This window comes from Canis lupus, chromosome 6 (assembly GCF_003254725.2).
Source record: "Canis lupus dingo isolate Sandy chromosome 6, ASM325472v2, whole genome shotgun sequence".
NCBI lineage: Eukaryota > Metazoa > Chordata > Mammalia > Carnivora > Canidae > Canis > Canis lupus.
This window is the reverse complement of record NC_064248.1, coordinates 68,768,199-68,790,248: the sequence shown is the minus strand read 5'-3', so window position 1 is coordinate 68,790,248 and position 22,050 is coordinate 68,768,199. Positions and strand designations below refer to the sequence as shown.

Here is a 22,050-nt window from a genome sequence, read left to right as displayed (position 1 = left end):
TGCCTCTCTCTCTCCCTCTCTCTGTGTGACTATCATAAATAAATAAAAATTAAAAAAAAAAAAAAAAAACCTTGTTAGCACAGGGACACCTGGGTGACTCAGTGGTTAAGTGTCTGCCTTTAGCCTGGGGTGCGATCCCAGGGTCCTGGGATCGAGTCCCACATTGGGCTCTCTGCATGGAGCCTGCTTCTCCTCCCTCTGCCCATGTCTCTATCGTGAATAAATAATCCTTTAAAAAAACACAAAACTTGTTAGCATAGTTTGGGCATTGAGTGGAATCAGCTTCTGGAGGACTTCCTCCCCCCTCAGCAATCTGTTATTATCTGGTTTCTTCTTTAAAAATGTCCATGTTCAGTGTATCTTCTTCTCTTCCAGACATCTTTCAAGGTCTACCTCATCCACGTAGCCTCTCCTGATCAAAGAATTCCACCCCAGCAATCTGTAGCCCTTAATCTATACCAGTCACTTGGTTATTTTTCAAAATGATTTTATTTATTTATTATTTATTTATTCAGAGAGAGAGAGAGAGAGAGAGAGAGGCAGAGACACAGGCAGATGGAGAAGCAGGCTCCATGCAGGGAGCCCAATGCGGGACTCGATCCCAGGACCCCGGGGATCACACCCTGAACCCAAGGCTGATACTCGCTCAACCAGTAAGCCACTCAGGTGTCCCTCACTTGAAATTTATTTTTCTTTCTTAAAGATTTATTTATTCATGAGTGAAGAGAGGGAGAGAGGCAGAGACAGGCAGAGGGAGAAGCAGGCTCCATGCAGGGAGCCTGATGTGGGACTTGATTCTGAGTCTCCAGAATCAGGCCCTGGGCCGAAGGCAGCACTAAACCGTTGAGCCCCCTGGGCTGTCCCGTCACTTGGAATTTAAATTGCTTTTATTGCCTTATGGTGTTTGGCTTTCTAGTTTTCCAATAAGGCATACTCCAAAAACATTTGTAATGCTCAGTGTTATCTCAAGTTCACTGCTGGAACTTCACTATGCTTCGATATTCATGTGGTGTAGGTATCAATACCCTAAGAATGCACCTAGAGAACAAAAATCATTCCATTTATCACGACTCTTGGTAGATTCATTTCCCAGAAACATTTTAAACCTGCCTTTACAAGGATTCAAGAAAAAGCAACACTCGTATTTAATAATTCAAAGACTGTAAACTTTCTCCCAGTTTATGAGGAATTCTCTCACTGAATCTATTTTCTAAAGGCAGGTTTGAAGTAGCTCAAGGAGTAACAGGAATTTGCAAACTTTTTATCCTAAAATCCAGAAAGCAAGTTAACTTGGGAGGGGATCCAGTCACAATAGCAATTATCCTACCCGCTGAAACACTGTATTTTGAACATTTGGTAAAGAAAGAATGAAATAAAACTGTAGTATCTTTTAACCTTTTTAGTAATAAAAAAAATCATAGCAACATCATTCGTGAGCAATTAACTGTAGTCTGGCATTTTCAACAGGCGTTAGAGGTTTATCATTTCAAACTGAAATATTTGTGTTAATGGCATGAGTAGTAGAATTTACCCATTAAGTATTTGGTTGTATCTGATGTTTTAGGAATTGCCAACATTTAAATAAAAATCTGATTCAAGAGAAGAAAAACTATTCTCCTTCTCCTACATTCATTGGAACTGAGCTACAATACCTTAAACTGATACAAAATATCCATGCACCAAGATTTTTCTTATATAGGCAATTATTTCAGAGCTTGTTTCAGAATTTCCTTTTGTTGGATGTGGTATCCCTGAAGCAGTTTCCTCATAGTAGTATGAAATATAAATGGTGAGATTTCCAGACAGAACCATAAAAGTCTAAGTATAGAAACCCAGAGTCAACTTAAGTACTTTAGAAACCCTGAATTAACAGTACCTATAGTCCCCCTCTATTAAAACTGCCCTCAAGTCACCAGTGATCTCATCATCACCAGTTTTGTAGACTCAACACTTAACAGTTGAAACTCTGCTCTTCAACCCCTTATGTTTTCCAACACCCTAAAATAGATGACTAACCACCTACTTCCAACTCCAGCCATTGCCTCTTTCAACAGTTGTCTTCCCATGTATCCTGCCTGCAAACATTCTTGTCTGCCGTTTCACCATCAGTAAACTTTGCTGGACGGAATTAATCCCCAGGACAGTTATTAGCTACGAAGGGTGAGGAAGGAAATCATGAAGCAGGAAGTAACAGAAATTCCATTCTCTGCATTATAGACGGTGAAGAGTGATGGATAATATTGTGACAAGGGAGTATTTTAACAGTTGTTACCATATATAACATTCCCACTCTTTTCTGCTACTCAATACTGTCAGCTAGCAGAGTTGGCTGAGCAAATACACGGGGACTCCAGTGTTATTGTATGACCTTTACACTGGGAGAAAAGGGTTCTAATTGTCAGAAGAATGTTTCCCAAAACTTTCATCTTTCCCAAATTAGGAGATAGTGAAAATCTCCATGTCCAAGTATAGCACAAATATCTAAACCAAACATGGTTGATTCTTTTGTACTTATAAATGAAACTTCATAACTATTAATGCTTTAGCTCTTGTTGGTTTCCAGAAAACAAGCAATTTTTATTCTTGGCCCACTTTCATAAAGGAAGAAGATGTCGATGTCAAGCCTGCAAAAAAAAGTGAGGCCCCATTTACTCATAAAGTGAATATGAAAGCTAGATTTGAACAAATGGCTAAGGCACGAGAAGAAGAAGAACAAAGAAGAATTGAAGAACAAAAGTTATTACGGATGCAGTTTGAACAAAAGGAAATTGATGCAGCACTACAGAAGGTACCAGGCTTACGTATCTTTAATTTTTTAAATATGCTCTTAAAATTTTGATTAAAAAAATTTTAATAGGTTTCAGGTTAGTGGAATGTTTTATAAAGAACACGTTGTAGTAATATTTACATGTTCTTTGTGAAGCAAAAACCCACTTATCTATGAAATTCTATTACTAAACAATGGTCCTGAAAATGCTACTTTAAATGCCAACTTGAATGCACTTATTTTAATATAGAAAAGAGAAGAGGAAGAAGAGGAGGACAGTGGTAGCATCATGAATGGCTCCACTACTGAAGATGAGGAGCAAACGAGATCAGGAGCTCCATGGTTCAAGAAGCCTCTAAAAAACACATCGGTTGTAGACAGTGAGCCCGTTAGATTTACTGTTAAAGTAACAGGAGAACCCAAACCAGAAATCACCTGGTGGTTTGAAGGAGAAATACTGCAGGATGGAGAAGACTATCAATATATTGAAAGAGGAGAAACTTACTGCCTTTATTTACCAGAAACCTTCCCAGAAGATGAGGGGGAGTATATGTGTAAAGCAGTCAACAACAAGGGCTCTGCGGCTAGTACCTGTATTCTTACAATTGAAAGTAAGAATTAATCATTTAATCTAGAACTTTTATTCTATTTAAAATTTTTTTCCTTTTAAAATAAATCACTTTTCTTCTTCTCTTTTTTAGCTGACGACTACTAGCTCCCCTTCCCTCTCCCTGGAACTCTCTCTCTCTACCCCTCCTCCCCCCACTTTCTTACTACATCCATGTTTTCTGTGGCGGGGCCAAAAATGGAAACCAGAAGTGCCATTGGGTTGACTTTTTATTCCTTTTCATAATAGTCTTCAAAACACAAGCCCATCTAAAGAATATCTTCTTCCTTTCCAAATGATCACCAGATTCATCGCCATATTATGTAGAAGTTAATGTGTATTTAATGGGGGTAATGTGGAAATTTTACTCCATTATTCTAAGTTCACAGCAATTATGTTTTAAAACTCAAATAAAATACATTATTTTGCATGAAAGAATGTCATTTTTTTGAGCTATTTACACCTAAAATTAGCCTGAAATAGCAGAGACTTAATGAATTTGTAGTCTATCAACTTGAGTTTTCCTGAATATACGTCTTTCTGAACCAGATGGGGAAAGGGGGGGGGGGGCATGGAGAACAAAAGACTCTTAAACAATTACTAGGGAAAATTTACTGGAAACCACTGCCTGCCTGCCTACCTAATAGGGTTCTGAGTGTTAAGAACAAAATATTAACATTACTTTTCAAATGTGTGTAATATATATTCAAGCTTACGAAGCCAATTTATGTTGTGCTCTTGCCTGAACAAATTATATTTTAGTGAGAAAACTTTGTATCAGTAGTTTATGTAGGAAAAAACACCCAAGATCTGAGGCAAAAAAAAAAAAAAAAAAAAAAGGAACAATCTTCAATTTTAAAATCTGGTCTTTGGGTCTATAAATAATTGTTCTATTACCAAGCTGTTTTGTATTTTAGTTTTCTGGAGGACAACTTTATTTTACAATGTAAATCCATAATAAAGTAATAACTTCTGTATTAAAAAAGAGGCTTTCAGTATTTGAGAAACAAAACACTCCTTTATAATAATTGTCAATGTACATTTATTTTTTTATTGAAGAAACCATAATCAATACAAAATTACAGCAATCATGTGCCCTTTTACATACAATGTCATTAAAGCAAACTCTAAACCACAGTTTGTAAAGTATTCAATTTACCTCAAGTCCAAGCTGCATCTCCCTAAGACACTGTTCCCATCACAGTAGCCATTTTAAGCCAATCTTCTTTTTACACACGGGTAGTTTCTGTAGAGAACACTTTTCTCAGGACGAAAATGCATCGAGCATGCATAAGAAAAAATATATAGATATATGCGCAAATACATTTAAGAGTTTCTATAGGGCTATCATTGAAGAAAATAAAACCTTGGGATCTGCTTCTTAAAAGCACCAATTTAAAAAAATCCCTCAGAAGTTTATACTGTGGCAAGAAAACTCAAGTGACTAAACAAAAAATAAGGTTATTTTCAGAGTGAAAATCATCTTTAGGTATTGTTAAAATACATTTTAAATGAGGCAGAATTTTCAGAAAATAAAAAGACATCCTCATTGATCATTTCTACATCCTTATTCTAGACAACAGATGTCTGCAGATAGAACTGGTTTTCCTGGCAGAGTATTCAAACAAATGTTATCATTTGTGCATATATTCCTATTTCCCTCTTAAGGTAACTCTGCTACTCCTACCCAAACCCCACCCTTATGAATTAACTACCAAGGTATTTGTCTAAGGAAATATTTTACAATGTTTATAAACAACTAGTATTAAATCACTTGTTTTAGTATTAAAACCATTTTCATTAATTAAAAATAAAAGTATACTTTTCATTTCTAAAAGAAACATCAAACCATAAGAATTCTACGTATGACCACACTATAATATCTTTAAAAAACAAAACACATCGTCAAGTTTTTAAGTGCTAAGTAAAATAAATCAATTTCAATCTAAACATTGTTTCTACCACTCCTAACATCCATTGCATTCAAGTCAACTGGCTCACCTTTTCTGCTTTCCATTTATTTCAAGGTTAAAATTAGCGCCATTTAAAAAAATGCAGTATCAGTGAAGGCTTATGGTAATGAATAAAAAAACTCTTGAAGATAGAAACAATGCCCCAATATCTATTAGCATTCATCTGTATTTTATAAAAATGCAAACTGCAACTAACCAAAACTTGACAGGCTCTTAAAAGATTCAAAGAGCTCCTTTATATTTATCAGTCTTAACATACCTATCATTGACCATTAAAACAATACACACATACACACACATAAATGTGGTGCAGCAACTACTTAACTTACAAAATTTAACAGTTCATGGAACATTTAAGATTAAGCGAATAGCACTTTAAAATGAAAAGTGATCAAAAGCAGGTACATTACACCCTATACCATATTATGTATGGGAATACATTTCATATTTCTCAATTATGATTTGCCAATTTTACCTTCTACATTGAGCCCTTCTATGGTCCATGCTCATCGGCTCACCAATGGCATACACTCAAAGGATTCCTCTTTATGGGTAACTATCTCAGGACCTGATTTTATGAGCTATGATTTGGTGCTTGCAGCATCTTCAGCACTGTGTGTGAAAATGAAGGCAGTATTTTTGAATATTTTTCTTTGTTGTAGAGATAAGCAGGAAGTTTTTAAAAGGATCAGCACATTTTAGAAATTGAATAAACAAAACTGGTATGATGCTGCTTTAATACATTCATCTTAACTCAAAATAGGTACCAGTTAAAATCATCTATAAGAACACAAACATTTTAAACTGGCAAAAATAAAATGCAGCGTCAGTTATTAAAGTATTATAAATCAGAAAAATATTGGTTGCTACACAGATTATGAAAGGTTATTTGCTATACAGTTAACATTTCACTGATGCACATGCCTTATCAAAACATACTGCCAGTATTCCTTATAAATTTTTCCTTTTTCAGTGTATATAAAAGTTATGAAAACTGAATGGTCTAAAAAAAGTCATAATAAAACTCTGACCCATAATGTCCTTACTGAATTATTAAACTTCAAGAAAAAAAATAAAGACTCCATAGTTTTGGAGGGCAAAGAAAATGTCCTGTCAATCTTAAAAAGATTGTGAAGGCTGTTGAAAGTTTCTAACCAAGCGATACCCTAAATCTAGAAAAGTATGTAATTGCCCTTTCTTAATTTGAACAATCCTTCTATGGTTGGGAAAAGATTACAAAAAGTTTGGATGTAGTTCAATTACAGCAGCAATCTACTCATCATTTCTTTTTTGTTTTAATAAAAAAACAAAAACCAAAACCAAAAAAAACCCCCAAAAACCATTACCCAGAAATGTAAACAGTTGTTTGAACAACTTACAGACTTTCCACTGAAATGGTAGCATAAATAACAAAATACATTTTGGGGAAGCAGTAGCAGATTGCTTTTGAATTACACAACCACAAAAACCTCACAGGGACAACATTAATGTACTGAAATATTTATTTATATATGTCCTTAGGTTGTGCTTACCTGTTGCTTTTTGCAGCAGAACCTAAGGTGGAAGGTCTGGGAAGGCACTGTGAAGTATAAATAATTGCACTGTTTGCAATTAATAAAGATTTTAAACCTTAAATGAATCAAAATCAACAGCCTCCAATTTGTGAGTTATGATATTGAATCCAACTGAACTATTTCTTCAGTTTAATTAATAAATGCACCACTTTCCTAAAAGGTCATCTATAAACAGTATCATGCAAAATACTGAAATTGTTCATGTCAATAGCCCTACTCTTAAAGATAACACATAACTAACTCCTTAACTATTAAACTTCAAACTAGAACTATATATCCATATCTAAATAAGGGCAAGGGAAGTCACTCCAGGTTCTATAAAAACAATCAAAAACATTTCAAAATATCTATAATGAACTGAACTATTTTCTACCCTATAAGTAATCTCAACATTTATGTTCCTTGTACATCTCCCTTAATAGTATATTCAGAACAATTGGTGCTCCCCACCAATGAAAGAACTACTATATTCATGAAATGGTGTTAAACTGCTACATTGCTTAATATTTGCAAACTGAAAACCACTTCTGTCTGATACATTTCAAGTCTTTCATATTAATATAGAAGATATGCATACTGTACACTGAAAAGCAATATATTTTAGGAGCACCAATGAGTAATACTATTCAATTTAATGATCAGTTTTCTTTAGCTATAGCTAAAGCATATCAAAAATACTTACCCATTAAGCTCACTTAAAAAAAAAATACAGATCTATGTATTATTCTATATTAAATTAAGAAGCAGTTATGGTTTTCCAAGATATCAGCACTGTATTCCAACATAATATTCACACAAAGTATGGCATTTACATTATGTGGAACATTGACAAAAAGATACTGTTGCAGTTCATCAATTTGTCATTCTGATGTACTTACAGTGCAATGCTCCTTGAAGGAACACAATCAAGGATGATACACAGCACAGTCCTCCTCACCCCTACAGAGCTAGTTCTATACTGGCTGGATCAAACCTGCACTTCAACAGACAATGGCAAGACAGACTGTATTTGCATGTAGTCTAATATATTAATATGCAAAGAGCCAACAAATATGCAGAGTAAACAATGGATTTCAACAAAATATCAGAACTTCAGCATGAGTGTTATAGAGTAATAAAGTGATTTCAAGTACATAAAAATTAAGTTGATTCAATGATTGGACTTGTGCATTTACAAAACAAAGCTTATCTATACTGCAAAAAGAAAAAAAAAAAGAAAAAAGCTTGAACATTTCCATACCCCAATAATGTTTCAATGGCAGATGCATGTAGCTATACTTTTTGCATACTACTTTTCTACCCTAAATTTAAAAAGAAACACACTAATATTGTATACATTGAAAGTTTCTTTACATGAAAAAACTTCTTATTCAACTACTCATATTCACTATCCGAAAACTGTTTAAAATTAGTTATGCTGAAACAGTCTTGGAAATCAAGTAATCATCAAATTAAGAACAGAAAGGTTAACTGTTATAGCAGCAGTACAGATCTGAAACAGTGGTCATGTATAAAAGGAAATTTCACTGTTAATGCAATGGAAGTATGCCAAAAGATCACTGTACAAACATGCAGGTTTTAATCAAACAGAAGGAAAAAAATGAAGATATCAGGATTACTTGTGCTGAAACAGCCAAATACAATAAATGGAAAAGATCCTCCAATCTACTACTATACTGCAAGGGGGAAAAAACATGCCAGTGTTTAAAAACTCAATTAATATTTCATGGGGAAAGCTTATATATTTGTGTATATGTATCTTAATTTATCATTGCTAAGAAATTATGAACCTTTAAATACCCACATATCCAACTTACCGACACAGGAGGTTTCATATCATTTATTGTAAAGCACAAAACAGGCATTTTAAAAGTGAAAGTATACATTGAAAAAGTACATTTATATCACAAAGCATTGACCACATAATAGTTGCAAATACATTTGCTGGAATGTGTACATCTACACTAAATACTAAAAACAAACCAATTTTCATTTCTACACAGAAATATTAACCTCCTATCAGTAGTGATAGATATTTTGTACATTTTCAAAAAAAAAAAAAAAACACTATTTTAAACCAAAAACAAAATTAAGATCTTCATCAAGTCGTCTGCATCCATATATTTAACAAAGGTTTTTTTCCCCCACACAATGAAGCAAATACTGTATTGTCCACTTCTTATTATTGGCCCTGTGCAGAAGAGATACATAAGAAATACACAAAAAGTTAAAGAAAATCCTTTAAATGGAGCTAACTCAGGAGTGAATCCTTTAAGAAAGAAAAACTGGTTAATATAAATGGTGGTGGCTTCTTGCATGATTTGCAAATCCCTGGGGGAAAAAAATTTATTTTTAAAATCAAAAGCATTGTAGAAATATTCAGCACTCAGATGCCAGAAAGCATTATAAAAAACAAACAAAAAAACCCAAACAGTACACCACAGTACTTCTTTAGTTATGCTATGCCAGATAAAAATTAAAAAGGCAAACATAATCCCAAACAGACAAAACAGTAAACATGCAGAACATGATTGGAGTAGAAATCAATACATTAGCAAGTTTAGTATACCTGAGGTGCTGGAGGATGCTGTGGCATTCCCTGGGGACTTGTCTGGGCATAGTAGGCTGCTTGTTGTCTATAGTACTCAGCCCAGGCTGCACTATAATCTGGCTGACCACCTGGTGGAGCACCAGTAGGAGCAGGAACTGCTTGACCTTTGAGAAAACAGAACAACTTTGTTGCTGTAACCACAACTAAAAGCCCAAAAGAATCTCATTTCTAATAAAAACAATACCTTGCTTCTTGTAATATTCCTCCCAAGCTTTTGAATAATCTTGTGTCTGCCCTTGTTGACCTAAAAAAAACCCCCTAAATTTTAATACAAAATTATATCCACTGTAAGTACAGGTTATAAAGACAAGCACAGAAGGTCAGAATCGCTCCTGTTTTATTTATTTTATATATTCAGTAGTGCCCTGTTTTATTTTAAATATTAGAAAACTACTCTTATAATTAAAAAATATCAGAATGCTGTTTCTTTTTGCCTTATATTAATCATAGCTTTTAGTTCTAGAGTATCACTATTAATAAAAAGCAAAATCGAAACCATTCATATAGTTTTAACTAAGAAAGGCAAAGATTTCGGTATCTTGATTCATTACAGAATTTGTAAATATTAATGCTCTAAATGGAGTTTGTAAAGTATTTCATGTAAACAATCTATGGTACCCTGGTACTGATGTTGAGCGCAGGGATGGGGGAGGGAGACCATTTTTTTTTTTTTTTGTCTTATTCATTTGGATGTTACATTAGAGGTTTAAAGTAAAATATAAATCCTTGATGAAGAGAAAGAACATTCTTGAGAAACACAAAACTCACCTTAAAGCTATTAAGACTTTGTATTTTAAGATCTGGTCAAGATTTTTGTTTCCTGATTAGTAACCTATAAACTGTAAGTACAAAGACTAATCTTCAACATACCCTTTATCAGATGTTGAAAGTTTTAATACAAGATTCAAATCACAGTACAACTATATTAAAAGTAACCTGACAAAAGATATAAAAACCAATTACTGAAGAGGTTCAAAGTAACAAGACCAATGAAAAACAAAACTCAACAGCTTTATTTTTCTAGACAGTGTTAACTTTTCTGAATTTAGAGATAAAAAGACATAACCACCTACATACAAAGCACAAAAATAAAATGGGCTCTGGAGTAAAACAAACAAAACCACCACCTACACAGCTATAAAAGACAACTTTTTTTGACAACCAGGGAAACTGAATATTATTGATAATTGATAATATTACTGAAATAATTTAAGAACAGTCTGCAACTTACTTTGTAAAGGGTCAGGCACAATAAATACATGGGTGTTTGCTGTACTATTTTTCCAATTTTTTGAAGGTATAAAAGTTTTTGAAATAAAAAGATGGGCAGAAAGAACAGGTGTTTTCTTATTTAGCTCCTTTGAGAATTTTATTTAGCTTGTAATTACCTGACCTGATGAATTATGGCTAGCTAAAAAAATACTGAAGCAAAGACACAGAGAAAGCTGTTATGTTTGTTGGATGTTACCTTAACAAGGCAACTTTATACAGTTGCAGAAATTAGTGTCTATCACTATCACATAATTGGTTGAATAAAACCAATTCAGTTAATAAAATTTTAACATTTGTAACTTTAAAAATCCAAGAAAACCCCCCTTCTATAAATATAGGCAACAGCAGAGAAATCCCATGTAATATAAACAAAATTCTCTTATTTTTTTTCCCTAATTCTTTTCAAAGAGAAAGTTGAGGTTGAGTTTAACATTTTGATCCTGGGACACAAATTTTTTTTTTTCTGAGACACAATTCAAGCAAACCTGAAACAGGTTTCAGTATTTAGACAACTGCCAAACTGCCATATTCCAGGTATCAATTGTAATAAAACCATACTATGTCTCTTACAAACTGTACATTTGAAAATCTGCTAACTTGAAGCCAAACTTGGTTAAGAGAGCAACAATTTCTACTTCAGGTTGACAAAAAGGAACTAATCATTTTAAGAGATATTCATTTCAGAGGCAAAAGGACATTGTAAGATGGTAGAAACAGGAGACACGTTAAGAAAATTAATCAAACTCAAATGTTCCCCACCCTCCCCCCTAACTCAAATATTTCTGGGGGAAGTGAAAGGTAAACATGTTGGACTCTAAGAGAAACAAATACTCAGGTGTAAAACCCCTCACGCTCCAATGTTGGAGGTGTCCAAAGAAAAACTCAACTCATTCCTCCAACCTGGGGGACAGAGGTGATTCATTTTGCCCTGCTCAAAGTGAAGGAGGAACTCCTATCAACGTAGACTTGGCTCTCCTCTAGCCTTTTATGCCTCTCTGCCCTTTTCATAATTAGCTTGCTCCCTTTATTCTTGGTTCAAAAACTGTTTTGAGGTCAGATAGTTTATACTTTAGAACATTACTTAGTATTTACATACAGGTTTATAGTATGTAAGGTTTTACTTTCATTTCATTTAAGAGTTAAGACTTGCTCTAGAGTTCATATGTAACATTCTATTATTACACCCCAAAACCCAAACCTGATTGAATCAATTTCACTCTAAGTTATCTCTCTAAACACCTATCTTTCCCACAACCACTTACTCTCTACCACCCACCATATCAGTGCTTAACATCGTAAGGGCCTTTCTCAACTTCCAACTTTTCAAAAAATGCCTTCACTAGCCCTCTTTCAAAGGGCAATTGCTGGTCTCTACTCTGAAATCCTGTCTGATCTCTTTAGGATGTTTATTACAAAGTCATTCTAGCTTCAAAAGTACCTACTCTTCCATATGTGCTGCCATTCCTTATTAAGACTTAAAATTTTCTTCATTAACCCTCTATAGTCTCATCTTTATGAATTTCTTTCCTAAATTCCGTTGGTAGGGAGCCTTGGTGGCTCAGTGGTTGGGCATCTGTCTTTGGCTCAGGTCATGATCCCGGGGTCCTGGGCTGGAGTCCCACATCAGGCTCTCCACAGGGAGCCTGCTTCTTCCTATGTCTCTGCCCCCTTCTGTGTGTCTCTCTCATGAATCAATAAAATCCTTAAATTGATTAATTCTGTTGGTATTAATCTTAGGAAATTTTAAATTATTCCCAGAAAACTAACTTAAAAACTCCTGTTTCAGGCAGCCTGGGTGGCTCAGCAGTTTAGCACCACCTTCAGCCCAGGGTGTGATCCTGGAGACCCAGGATCGAGTCCCACATTGGGCTCCCTGCATGGAGCTTGCTTCTTCCTCTGCCTGTGTCTCTGCCTCTCTCTCTCTGTTTCTCATGAATAAATAAATACTCCATTTCCAGAGGTTTATTTACCTATACAGAAATAACAAATTTATAGTGTTAGTATTGGGTATTTTCTGTTCTTAATGGGAAAAGCTGACATCTAGCTTCAAAAGCTGGGATAGCCTGCCTAGTTTGGTAAAGAGGGCACTGGATTGGGAATTAGGATGTCCAGAATCCTAAAAAAAATCCTAGCCCTGCCTGGAAGAGTTCAAACTTGGCCTCTCCAAATAAGGGAGTTGGTATCTGGAAATAAACATTTGCACCTAATTTTTTTTTTTTTTTTTTTTTTACTTTCTTTTCCTTTTTAAAAATCTTGAGGGCATCTGGATGGCTCAGTCAGGCATCCAACTCTTTATTTCGGCTCTGGTTGTGATCTCAGGGTCAAGGGAATCAAGTCCTGAGCTGGGCTCCACACTTAGCAGAGTCTGCTTCTCTCCCTCTCCCCTTGCTCATGCACACTCTAAAATAAATAAATCTTAAACAGTAAAAATTTTTTAAAGCTATCTCAGTCAGTAAAGCTAAAGCATGTGACTCGATCTTGGGGTGGAGTTCAAGCCTCACATTGAGTATATAGGTTACTTTACATACATACACAGAAATCAATCTAGAAAACTAACTATATTAGTTTTATGCTTTAGGGTTGCTTATGCGCGGTTGTTTAAAAAGATCTTAAGTAATACACCCAAGAGAAATTAAGGTAGTTAAGCAACCAGTCATTTAACAAAAAAACTTTTAAAAGAAAAAATAGATTGACTATGTAGCTACCATTCACGACCTGACAATTTAGCATTATTTAAGATTTAGATGTGACAATCACTCAACTGATCCCCTTTGCTCAATAAATTAACAGCTAATCACTGTCAAGCTACAGAAAAACTTGTAACTGGGAAGAAAAAGAAAAGGTGGGGTTAAAGAGGACATTAAGTTAAACATAGTGTTATTTAATTATTTCTATAATATTTTTCTCCACACAGGATTCAAGGGAGTCCAGGCTACTATCTCTAAAATTAAAACTTTAGGCAAGAGAGTAAAGGTAAAAAATAAAAGAATGTCAAGGTGAAGACTACCCTTAAAAATCTGAATGGTATTAAGACCTCACAGATTCCATTCAATACACCTTCTCACTTTTAGGCAAGTAAAATGTAAAAAGGCTAAATAGTAAATTTATTATTGGCCAAGCTGCAAACAAATGATAAAATATAATAAAACATAAGTCACACTGATTCCTCCCCAATAATTATCTAGGTTCACAAACAGGCCTGCTTTTATTCATTTTTAATTGTAATGTAGGGTACATTTCTGGTATATCAGCCACTGTGAAACTGTAAGTCAGACTCAATGATTTTAATAAGATTTGTTTTGTTTTTTTAAGATTTTATTTATTCATGAGAGACAGAGAGAGAGAGGCAGAGACACAGGCAGAGGGAGGAGCAGGCACCCTGTGGAAAGCAGATGTGGAACTGGATACCAGGACCCCAGGATCATGACCTAAGCTATAGGCAGAGGCTCAACCACTGAGCCACCCAGGCATCCCCACACCCAATGATTTTTAATTGCAACAATTTAATTACAAATGCTCAAATCTTTAAAATGGTGACACTATTTCATGCAAGTTAAAGTAACCATAAGTACTGATTACTAATGCTATCACAGAAAGATCAATAGCATCCTCAGTTATAGTCTCAAAACTATCCTCATTTGGACAATTATGTGACCATCCTAATTAGAGTATACTGTTTCGAGAAAAACACTTTCTTTCTTTCTTTAAACAGAAATCAAGCTGTGTAAAACATTATCACTAGGTACATGTATCTCACACAAAAAAGAGTAATGTAGCTACCCTTCTGGAAATTTTTTCCTTCTGTGCAAGATGACAAAACAGCCATGGGCAAAGAAAACACTGAAATTTACATCGAGAGAATTTTAATTAGACTATATCTTATGAGAAAATTCTACCACCTATAGATTCTATGTCAGTGAAGGACGAATAAGTTTATCTTTTAACTTTCATTTGTGCCCAGTGGCTGTGGTGTACATGTGTTAATTTTAAATGACTAATACCATTAGCTTCTAAAAAAACAAGAACCATTTGTTCAGAAATACAGATGACCTTTGAATAACTCGGGGGTTATGGGCGCCAACCTGTACAGTTGGGGGGAATCCCTGGGTGGCTCAGTGGTTTAGCACCTGCCTTCAGCCCAGGGCATGATCCTGGGGTCCCAGGATCAAGTCCTGCATCAGGCTCCCTGCATGGAGCCTGCTTCTCTCTCTGCCTATGTTTCTGCTTCTCTCTCTGTCTCTCATGAATAAATAAATAAAATGAAAGAAAGAAAAGAAAGAAAAGAAAGAAAACCCACATATAACTGACTCCCCCAAAACTTAACTACTAATAGTCTTCTGTTGACCAGAAGTCTTAGATAAGTCAATTAACACATATCTTGTGTATTATATATTGTATTCTACAAAAAAGCTAGAGAAAAAAATACTAAAAAAAAAATCCACTTGTAAGTAGTCCCATGAAGTTCAAACCTATACTGTTGATCAAAGGTCAACTGTAGGATATCAGGTTCCAAGTGGTCCCAGGAAGACAAGTTTGGGAGAGAGGTTTGGGATTTATGCCCTCTTGGAAGTTCATATTCTGGTTTTACCACTTAGTAGCTATACATGTGACCTGTTGTGGAAATAGTTTTCATTCATAACAGTTTATAGTAATGTAACTGGCAAAATACCTGATTAACAGTCGTATCCTTCATGAGAATATAACCAGAAGGGCAAGGGCTCCTAGCTATTATGCCCACAATCTCAGCTTTAACACTATGGTTTGGCATGTAGTATGTACTCTACAAGTTACTGAATGGAAATGGCCTTTCTAGGTGACTTTTTCCCTTTTCATATATGCAAATGTTATTTAAGTAATTAATGTCCTATGTCACTGTAAGTTTTATTTTGCAGCAGAAAATACCACACAAAACTGAAACTTAACCTATGTCAGTGAAGCTACTAATATATAATATAAACAACTATCTTTGACAAAAGCATAAGTAATGTTCAATGTCATATGTGCCAATGGGGCAATTTCTAGTTTCAATTATTACGTGGTTGACAAATGCATTTAGAAATAAAGAGACTTCCTTGTTATGTGACCATAAACTTAAGTGTTTGTGATAAGCCTAAAGTTCAATGATTTTTAGAATGCAATCAATTATTCTACACTTCCAGATTTTAAAAGGTAAAAATATAAGAATAAATAAATAAACAAACAAACAAATAAATAAATCCCGGTAACAAAAACATGATACAAACATGTTTTATCACAACCTTAATCTTTCTAGTGTGATATTTCCTAAGTGCTTCGATTTCAATTTAATTAAATGTATAAAAAGAAATGTAGAACATACCCATTTTCTTGTAATACTCTTCCCAAGCCTTGGTATAATCAACCTGTCCAGCTGGAGCTGGATTCTGCTGATCTCCTTGTTCAAGAAAAACACAAAAAAATAAGATTGAAGATTTGAAAAGATGATCTTAGCCCTTTCCTTCTGTTCCTTGAGTGGAGAAATTGGGAGTGGCCTGCCATAGGGAGTGAGGATGCTGTGTGGTAGTGGGATCCTTGGCTGGGGCCAAGGACATAGGACACAGGAGATATAGAGGCAGTCAACAGAGAAAATTTGTCTATATACATGGAAGAGAAGTCACACTGAGCATATAAGTAAATTCACTGGTCAAATAAGGAAACACACTGAAGTTAACAGGTCTTTCACCATTAATAAGCATGAAAAGTGAAAAAGCTATAAAAAGAACCCTGAAGTGTTACAATGGAATTGCAGTTGATACAAGTCTTAGAAATATATACATATATAGATACTTGTGTTGTTTCATATATGTGTAGGCAGACAAACATGCAGGTAAATTTCCTAGCTGAAAAGATCCAGAAGCAATGACACCCTGGTAGAAATGAACACACTGAGTCTGGTTTCTTAAATACTAACATCTACTAAAAGGAATCAGGGCTACTTGGAAAAATGGCTGATTGTAGGGCTTAAGCCCAGAAACCACAAAATAAACATCTTATTGTGCAACAATGTAAGGATGTGCTTTAAGAATGACTTATCAAAAGGATACAGGAGCCATCTTGAAGGTACTCCTGATTGGCCAAAGCTAGGGCAATCTGATAATCAAAATAGCAAAGACAGTTTAAAATACAACAAATTGAATAAAACAGAAGTCCATATTGATACAAATAGGAGGAAAAGAAAACTTCTTCCTTACAGCACAATACCAATACATATAAAATTAATGATATAAATAGAAATTATCATGATAGCTATAGCTCAATCTGGCATGTGTTTCCAAAAAAGCTGCTATGAGGAACAGAACAGTCACATAATCTCAGTATAATTCTCCAAAAAACATTTACTAATTTCAAAGAGAAAAATACAATTTCATGGTACAGAAACTTGGTGAACACTAATATGACTAAGTGACTACAGTTACCATCTCCAAGGATGAAGTAGGTCAACATTACATGACCCCATGATGTAATGATTTAAGAAGAGCAGAGCACTATTTCTAAGGTACTGCCAAACCCCAAATAGAACCTCATAATCATGATCTCATCTTTGTGAGAAAAAGGTGAAGGAATTTACGTTGATTTGATTATCACCTAACACAACAAAAGGTCTGTACTTTTTTGCCAGATGGGATCCTGGATCAGAATAGAGAAGCTGATGGGACAATTGGTGAAATCTAAGGAAGGGTTCTACACTAGAACAGTAATGATGTATCAATGCTGACTTACTGTTTTAAAGAACTGAATAATGGTAATGTATTTTTGGAGTAATACAGAAAGGGTATTATTTAAGGTTACTGGGACATCATGTGTACAGCTTGGTTTTAAGATGGTTCTAAAAGACTACTGGTAATGGAATATGGACATGTATAACAAAATAATGGAACAAATGGGAGGTAAGGGATAAAATATTAACAGCTATGATCTCTGGGTGTTCTGTCATGTGTCTTATAACAAACTTTTATGAAAGTCTGTAATTATTTCAAAAGGAAAGTCTGCTCACTGATAAATACTGGAAATTTTAGGCATTATACATTCATGTATTTCATATATAATTCCAAACACAAGTTTCTACTTCTACATACAAAATAAATTCTTTAATTACCATAGTTACCTTGTCCATTGGTTTGGGTTGTAGTTGGTGCACCAGCAGGAGCTGCAGGTGGTGGCTGTGCTTGCTGTTGATAATAGTGAGCATAATAGGCAGCCCAAGCTGCTGAATTTGGATCCGTTCCTGCCTTAGCTAGAATAAACACAAGTTCAAGGTTTGCATCTGAAGTCCGTAACCTCTCTCACACAGACATCCTTTGGTAAATAAACAGACCCCAAAATTAACTGGACGTCAAAAATAAATGGTAAATGAGAAGTTTTCGATTCTATAATAAATAAACAGACCCCAAAATTAACTGGACCTCAAAAAATAAATGGTAAATGAGAAGTTTTCGATTCTATTATTTTAATTGTCATCATTAGCTTTAAATGAAGAAAAGTGAGGTGCAGAGATTAAATGATGTTCCTCGAAAACTAGCTGAGTGGCAGAATTAGGATAGGAATAAAGATATTCTGTCTCCAAATCCAATGCTTTGCCTCATACCATCCTGTCCCTTGGGTTTTTTCTTAAACTGGTTTTCCCTCAAGCACAGCAGTTCTACCATGGTAGATGACTAAAGAAAAGGACTTCTAGAAACTAACCTGTACAAGAAATAATTGTTTTACAGCTATGAATTCTATCCTGTCATTTTCAATGTAGAGACAACATAAAAAAATCTTATATCATATTTCATCTCCTATTTCAGAGTAATTATCCTAGAACATATACTTGATGTCAGTCACTGCCCTACTTGAAATTCTTCACTTATTCTAGAGAGTCTTCAGGGCTATCAAAGCTTTTAAGTGCAACATCATCACCCAGTATCTTTAATGATCTGAACCCCCTTGGCTTATCTTTTCCATTCTAGCCGTATCTTCCCTCATTTGTCAGTATTTTCCCAACACTCAAGTTCTGGTCACAGTAAATTGCTCATACTTTTCAGAAGTTAACACATTATCTGGCTGTACACCATGTTATGCTTCCTCTGCACTTGCACCCTCATTTTAAACTTCATAAAAATCAAGTCATGCAGTAAGCGTTTGAGACCTCTCCATCAGAAACAAATCCTCTTGATTCTGGTCCCTTATACCAACAATATCATACGACACTATAGACATATCTTTATTACTTTGTTATTACCAAGAAAAATGCAATTTCCTTAGCCAGAGTCTATATCTATACGAAATCTGTTTAGCCTTTATCCCAAATGGGCAGCAAGTCTCAATGCTTAATAGAATTTTAGAAAAATGGAACAAGATTTCTAGAGGGATACAATTTTTAAGGTAATAAAATTTTAAGGCATTATCTACCCTCCGAACCTTCAAGTAATAAATGTATTGCTTTTCTAAGTTAGATGTTTATGTCTTAATTGGGTTACTACGTGTATACAAATACAAATATCCTACTTGACATCATCATATAAAACACTTTAGAAAATGATACTTGTACTCCTGAATGTGTAGAAGGTATAACAGAACCAGTCTCATAGTTACATATAACTAATACTTAGAGTTTACTAATTATTCATTCAAAATAATTATCTTTCATTTATCATTTTATAGGTTAGAAAAATAAATATAGAAGGGTTAAAAAACTTGCTTACTATCCCACAATTACAAAAGTTGTAGGACTAGGACATAGCTGGGTCTGTTTCACTCTGAAATAGAAGTTCTTGATTACTGCATAAATCCTTAACAGCCCATGAAGTTTTTATAGAAATAGATTTTAGTTCAGAGATTATGGACTTTGTCAACATGGGGCCACATTTAAATATCAGAATGCTAATAGAATTCACTAAAAATTTCATCTAAATTATTTTGTTTTTTTACCTAACATTAAGTCTAAAATATAAATAATATCTAATCCGAGCTGCTATCTTTTAGCTAAATGTGTTGCTTCTTTTCCAAAAGCAATGGTGCAAGCCGTATTCATCAACCAATTCTTGTACGTGATTTCATTACTACTCCTAGTGGGAAAACGAGACTGAGACTACTTCTGATTCCCAACATTTTTCTTAATCATGTTACTGATCCAAACAGTGCTCAGAAGGTGCAATCCTACAGATCCAAGTTTCCCAATATAGATTCACCCCTTAACTTGCTCAAACTCTTTAATCTCTTAAATCAAGTGATCTTTCTGCCTAATCATACCATCCCGATTAGCTTATAAAAGATAATAAATCTTTCCATTCTTAAGAGATGGATGTTCAAACTATTATACACTAAATACTTAACCCTTTCAGTCCATTACAGCATTGCTAACACTAAAGAGTGCACGTTTTTGCTATAAAACAAACTAATCTTTGCATGCCCACATCCTAGCATACTCAAGCTATTTCTTGAATGAGTCCAAGTTGTGGCTTTTTGGTTACAGTCATATTGTATCATCCTATTCCAAAGAGTACACTTCCTATGAGATTAAAGTATGTTGTAATATAGGGCCACATTTAAATAACAACATTTAATCAAATTCACTAAAACAATTTCATTTAAATCAATTACTTAGGTTCTTTTAAGAAATAAATACACTAGTGTGGAAAGGAATCCATAATTCAGTACCTTCCTTGAAACTACTCCAGTGAAAGAGGCCTAAAAGATAGGTAGTAGGTGAGAAAGAAGGATCATAAATAAATGTTAATTGGTTTCAATGAATGCCCCTTTGACCATCATGGAAAAAAAACTAGAGGATGGGAGATGTAGTAACAGAATAAAATGTATATATAAGATCCAGATCTGAACAGAGAAAACAAACTAAATGTATTTTTGCATTCTAACATGCAGACATTAAACACGGTCCTGATTTTTACTAATATGTGAAGTTACCATATCAAGAATAGAATATGGAAACAGCTTATCTTATTTGAGAACTTGGAAGTTTAATACTCGAGCATTAAACACTCCATTAGACTCACATAATTCTATAAATAAACATACACTATTCTTTCATGAATAACATCATAACAAAACACATTATACATTTGATGGCACTGATACTTAAAACTAAGACATCGTACTACTTCTTACAGCTTTTGGCTTTTAGCACTCTGCTCTTTATCACTTTGAAAGGACAGAAAGCCAAATGTGAGTAGAAAACAGCTCCATGAAAACAGACCACATTCACACCAGTCTTATACACTGTGGTAAAACCAGAAACTAAAGACTCCTGCTGAAAGAGTAAAACAAGAGCAGAAAAAGCCACACAAGGTAGAAATGACACAAAAGATTTAAGTGTGTCAACAGGAATGACAAATGTCTTTTACCTGGATCAGGAGGGGCCTGTTGCTGCCAGTGTGGATATGCATTTCCCCACCCCTGGGGAGCATAAGGAGCCGGAGGACCACTGAAAAGATAAAAATCAAAATCAAAATACAATTTACCAGAAGCTAGAATTTTTTTGGAAAACCCCAGAACCAAACTCAATACTTACTGAGGAGCAGGGCCAGGTGGTCCTGGATTGTAAGGTGCAGGGTTGTATGGTCCCATTGGAGTTCCAGGCCCTGGAGGCCCAGGAGGCCCATGGGGGCCTGGGACACCATGGGGCCCATGGGGTACAGGTGGCCCTAAAGGATTTACTGGGCCCTATAAAAAAGCAGAAAGATGTACAAAAAAAAAAAATCAGAAAATGGTAATGGCTGAACAGTTCAAAGGTCAAACCTTTGAACCTTCCTTAAGTAACATACTTTAGATTTTCCTTCATTTCCTCATTCATGTTGCTTAATTCTACCATATTAATGATACAGTAAGTTCATTAAAATCAACAGCATCAACGAAGAATCGAAATATCTCATTTACCTTCCATTCTATTCCTTTCAGACAATTCCCTTTTCCACTCTTTCCCATTCCTTTTTAGAATTCTTACTTTTACTACTTCTTTATCATCTTAATCACAGAAGCATATCAAATATCATACTGTCTCTAACTTTTCTTTTTCTGCATCCATCCTACATCTATTTTCCTATCAGAAAACCACCTTGACGATATATTCTCCATATTACTTAAGATCTTACTTATATCATGAATTGTCTACTGGGTATTTACCAAAAAAGTAACAATTAGTTCTCACTCAAAAAACTAAACTCCTCTTCACAACCTTTGTGTCACCAAACCCCACTTATATCAATAATTAATAATGCTTAGTTGATTTTCCT

General features: G+C 34.7%; 2 protein-coding genes across 40 annotated transcripts in view; one reads left to right on the top strand and one right to left on the bottom strand.

The window, feature by feature from the left end:
- Nucleotides 1-3,812, top strand: part of NEXN (nexilin F-actin binding protein) — a 50,597-nt gene extending 46,785 nt beyond the window's left edge. For 9 of the 12 annotated variants that reach the window (XM_049111767.1, XM_025417911.3, XM_025417913.3 and 6 more), the window contains 3 exons: nucleotides 2,603-2,788; nucleotides 3,018-3,378; nucleotides 3,469-3,812. In XM_049111767.1, the coding sequence (XP_048967724.1) occupies nucleotides 2,603-2,788; nucleotides 3,018-3,378; nucleotides 3,469-3,482 (561 nt within the window). In that variant the 3' untranslated portion in view covers nucleotides 3,483-3,812. Of the gene's footprint in view, nucleotides 1-2,602; nucleotides 2,789-3,017 lie in introns of all 12 variants that reach the window. The other 3 variants (XM_049111765.1, XM_049111766.1, XM_049111768.1) reach the window with 1 other exon arrangement.
- Nucleotides 3,813-4,191: 379 nt separating this feature from the next.
- Nucleotides 4,192-22,050, bottom strand: part of FUBP1 (far upstream element binding protein 1) — a 40,130-nt gene continuing 22,271 nt past the window's right edge. For 4 of the 28 annotated variants that reach the window (XM_025417894.3, XM_025417896.3, XM_025417900.3 and 1 more), the window contains 8 exons: nucleotides 21,330-21,481; nucleotides 21,163-21,242; nucleotides 17,919-18,056; nucleotides 16,143-16,217; nucleotides 9,717-9,776; nucleotides 9,491-9,636; nucleotides 6,880-6,926; nucleotides 4,192-4,620 (listed from right to left, as the gene is read on the bottom strand). In XM_025417894.3, coding sequence (XP_025273679.1) covers nucleotides 4,587-4,620; nucleotides 6,880-6,926; nucleotides 9,491-9,636; nucleotides 9,717-9,776; nucleotides 16,143-16,217; nucleotides 17,919-18,056; nucleotides 21,163-21,242; nucleotides 21,330-21,481 — 732 coding nt within the window. In that variant the 3' untranslated portion in view covers nucleotides 4,192-4,586. Of the gene's footprint in view, nucleotides 6,927-7,668; nucleotides 7,900-8,745; nucleotides 9,113-9,490; nucleotides 9,637-9,716; nucleotides 9,777-16,142; nucleotides 16,218-16,630; nucleotides 16,913-17,918; nucleotides 18,057-21,162; nucleotides 21,243-21,329; nucleotides 21,482-22,050 lie in introns of those variants that run through there. The other 24 variants (XM_025417903.3, XM_035717846.2, XM_025417907.3 and 21 more) reach the window with 17 other exon arrangements.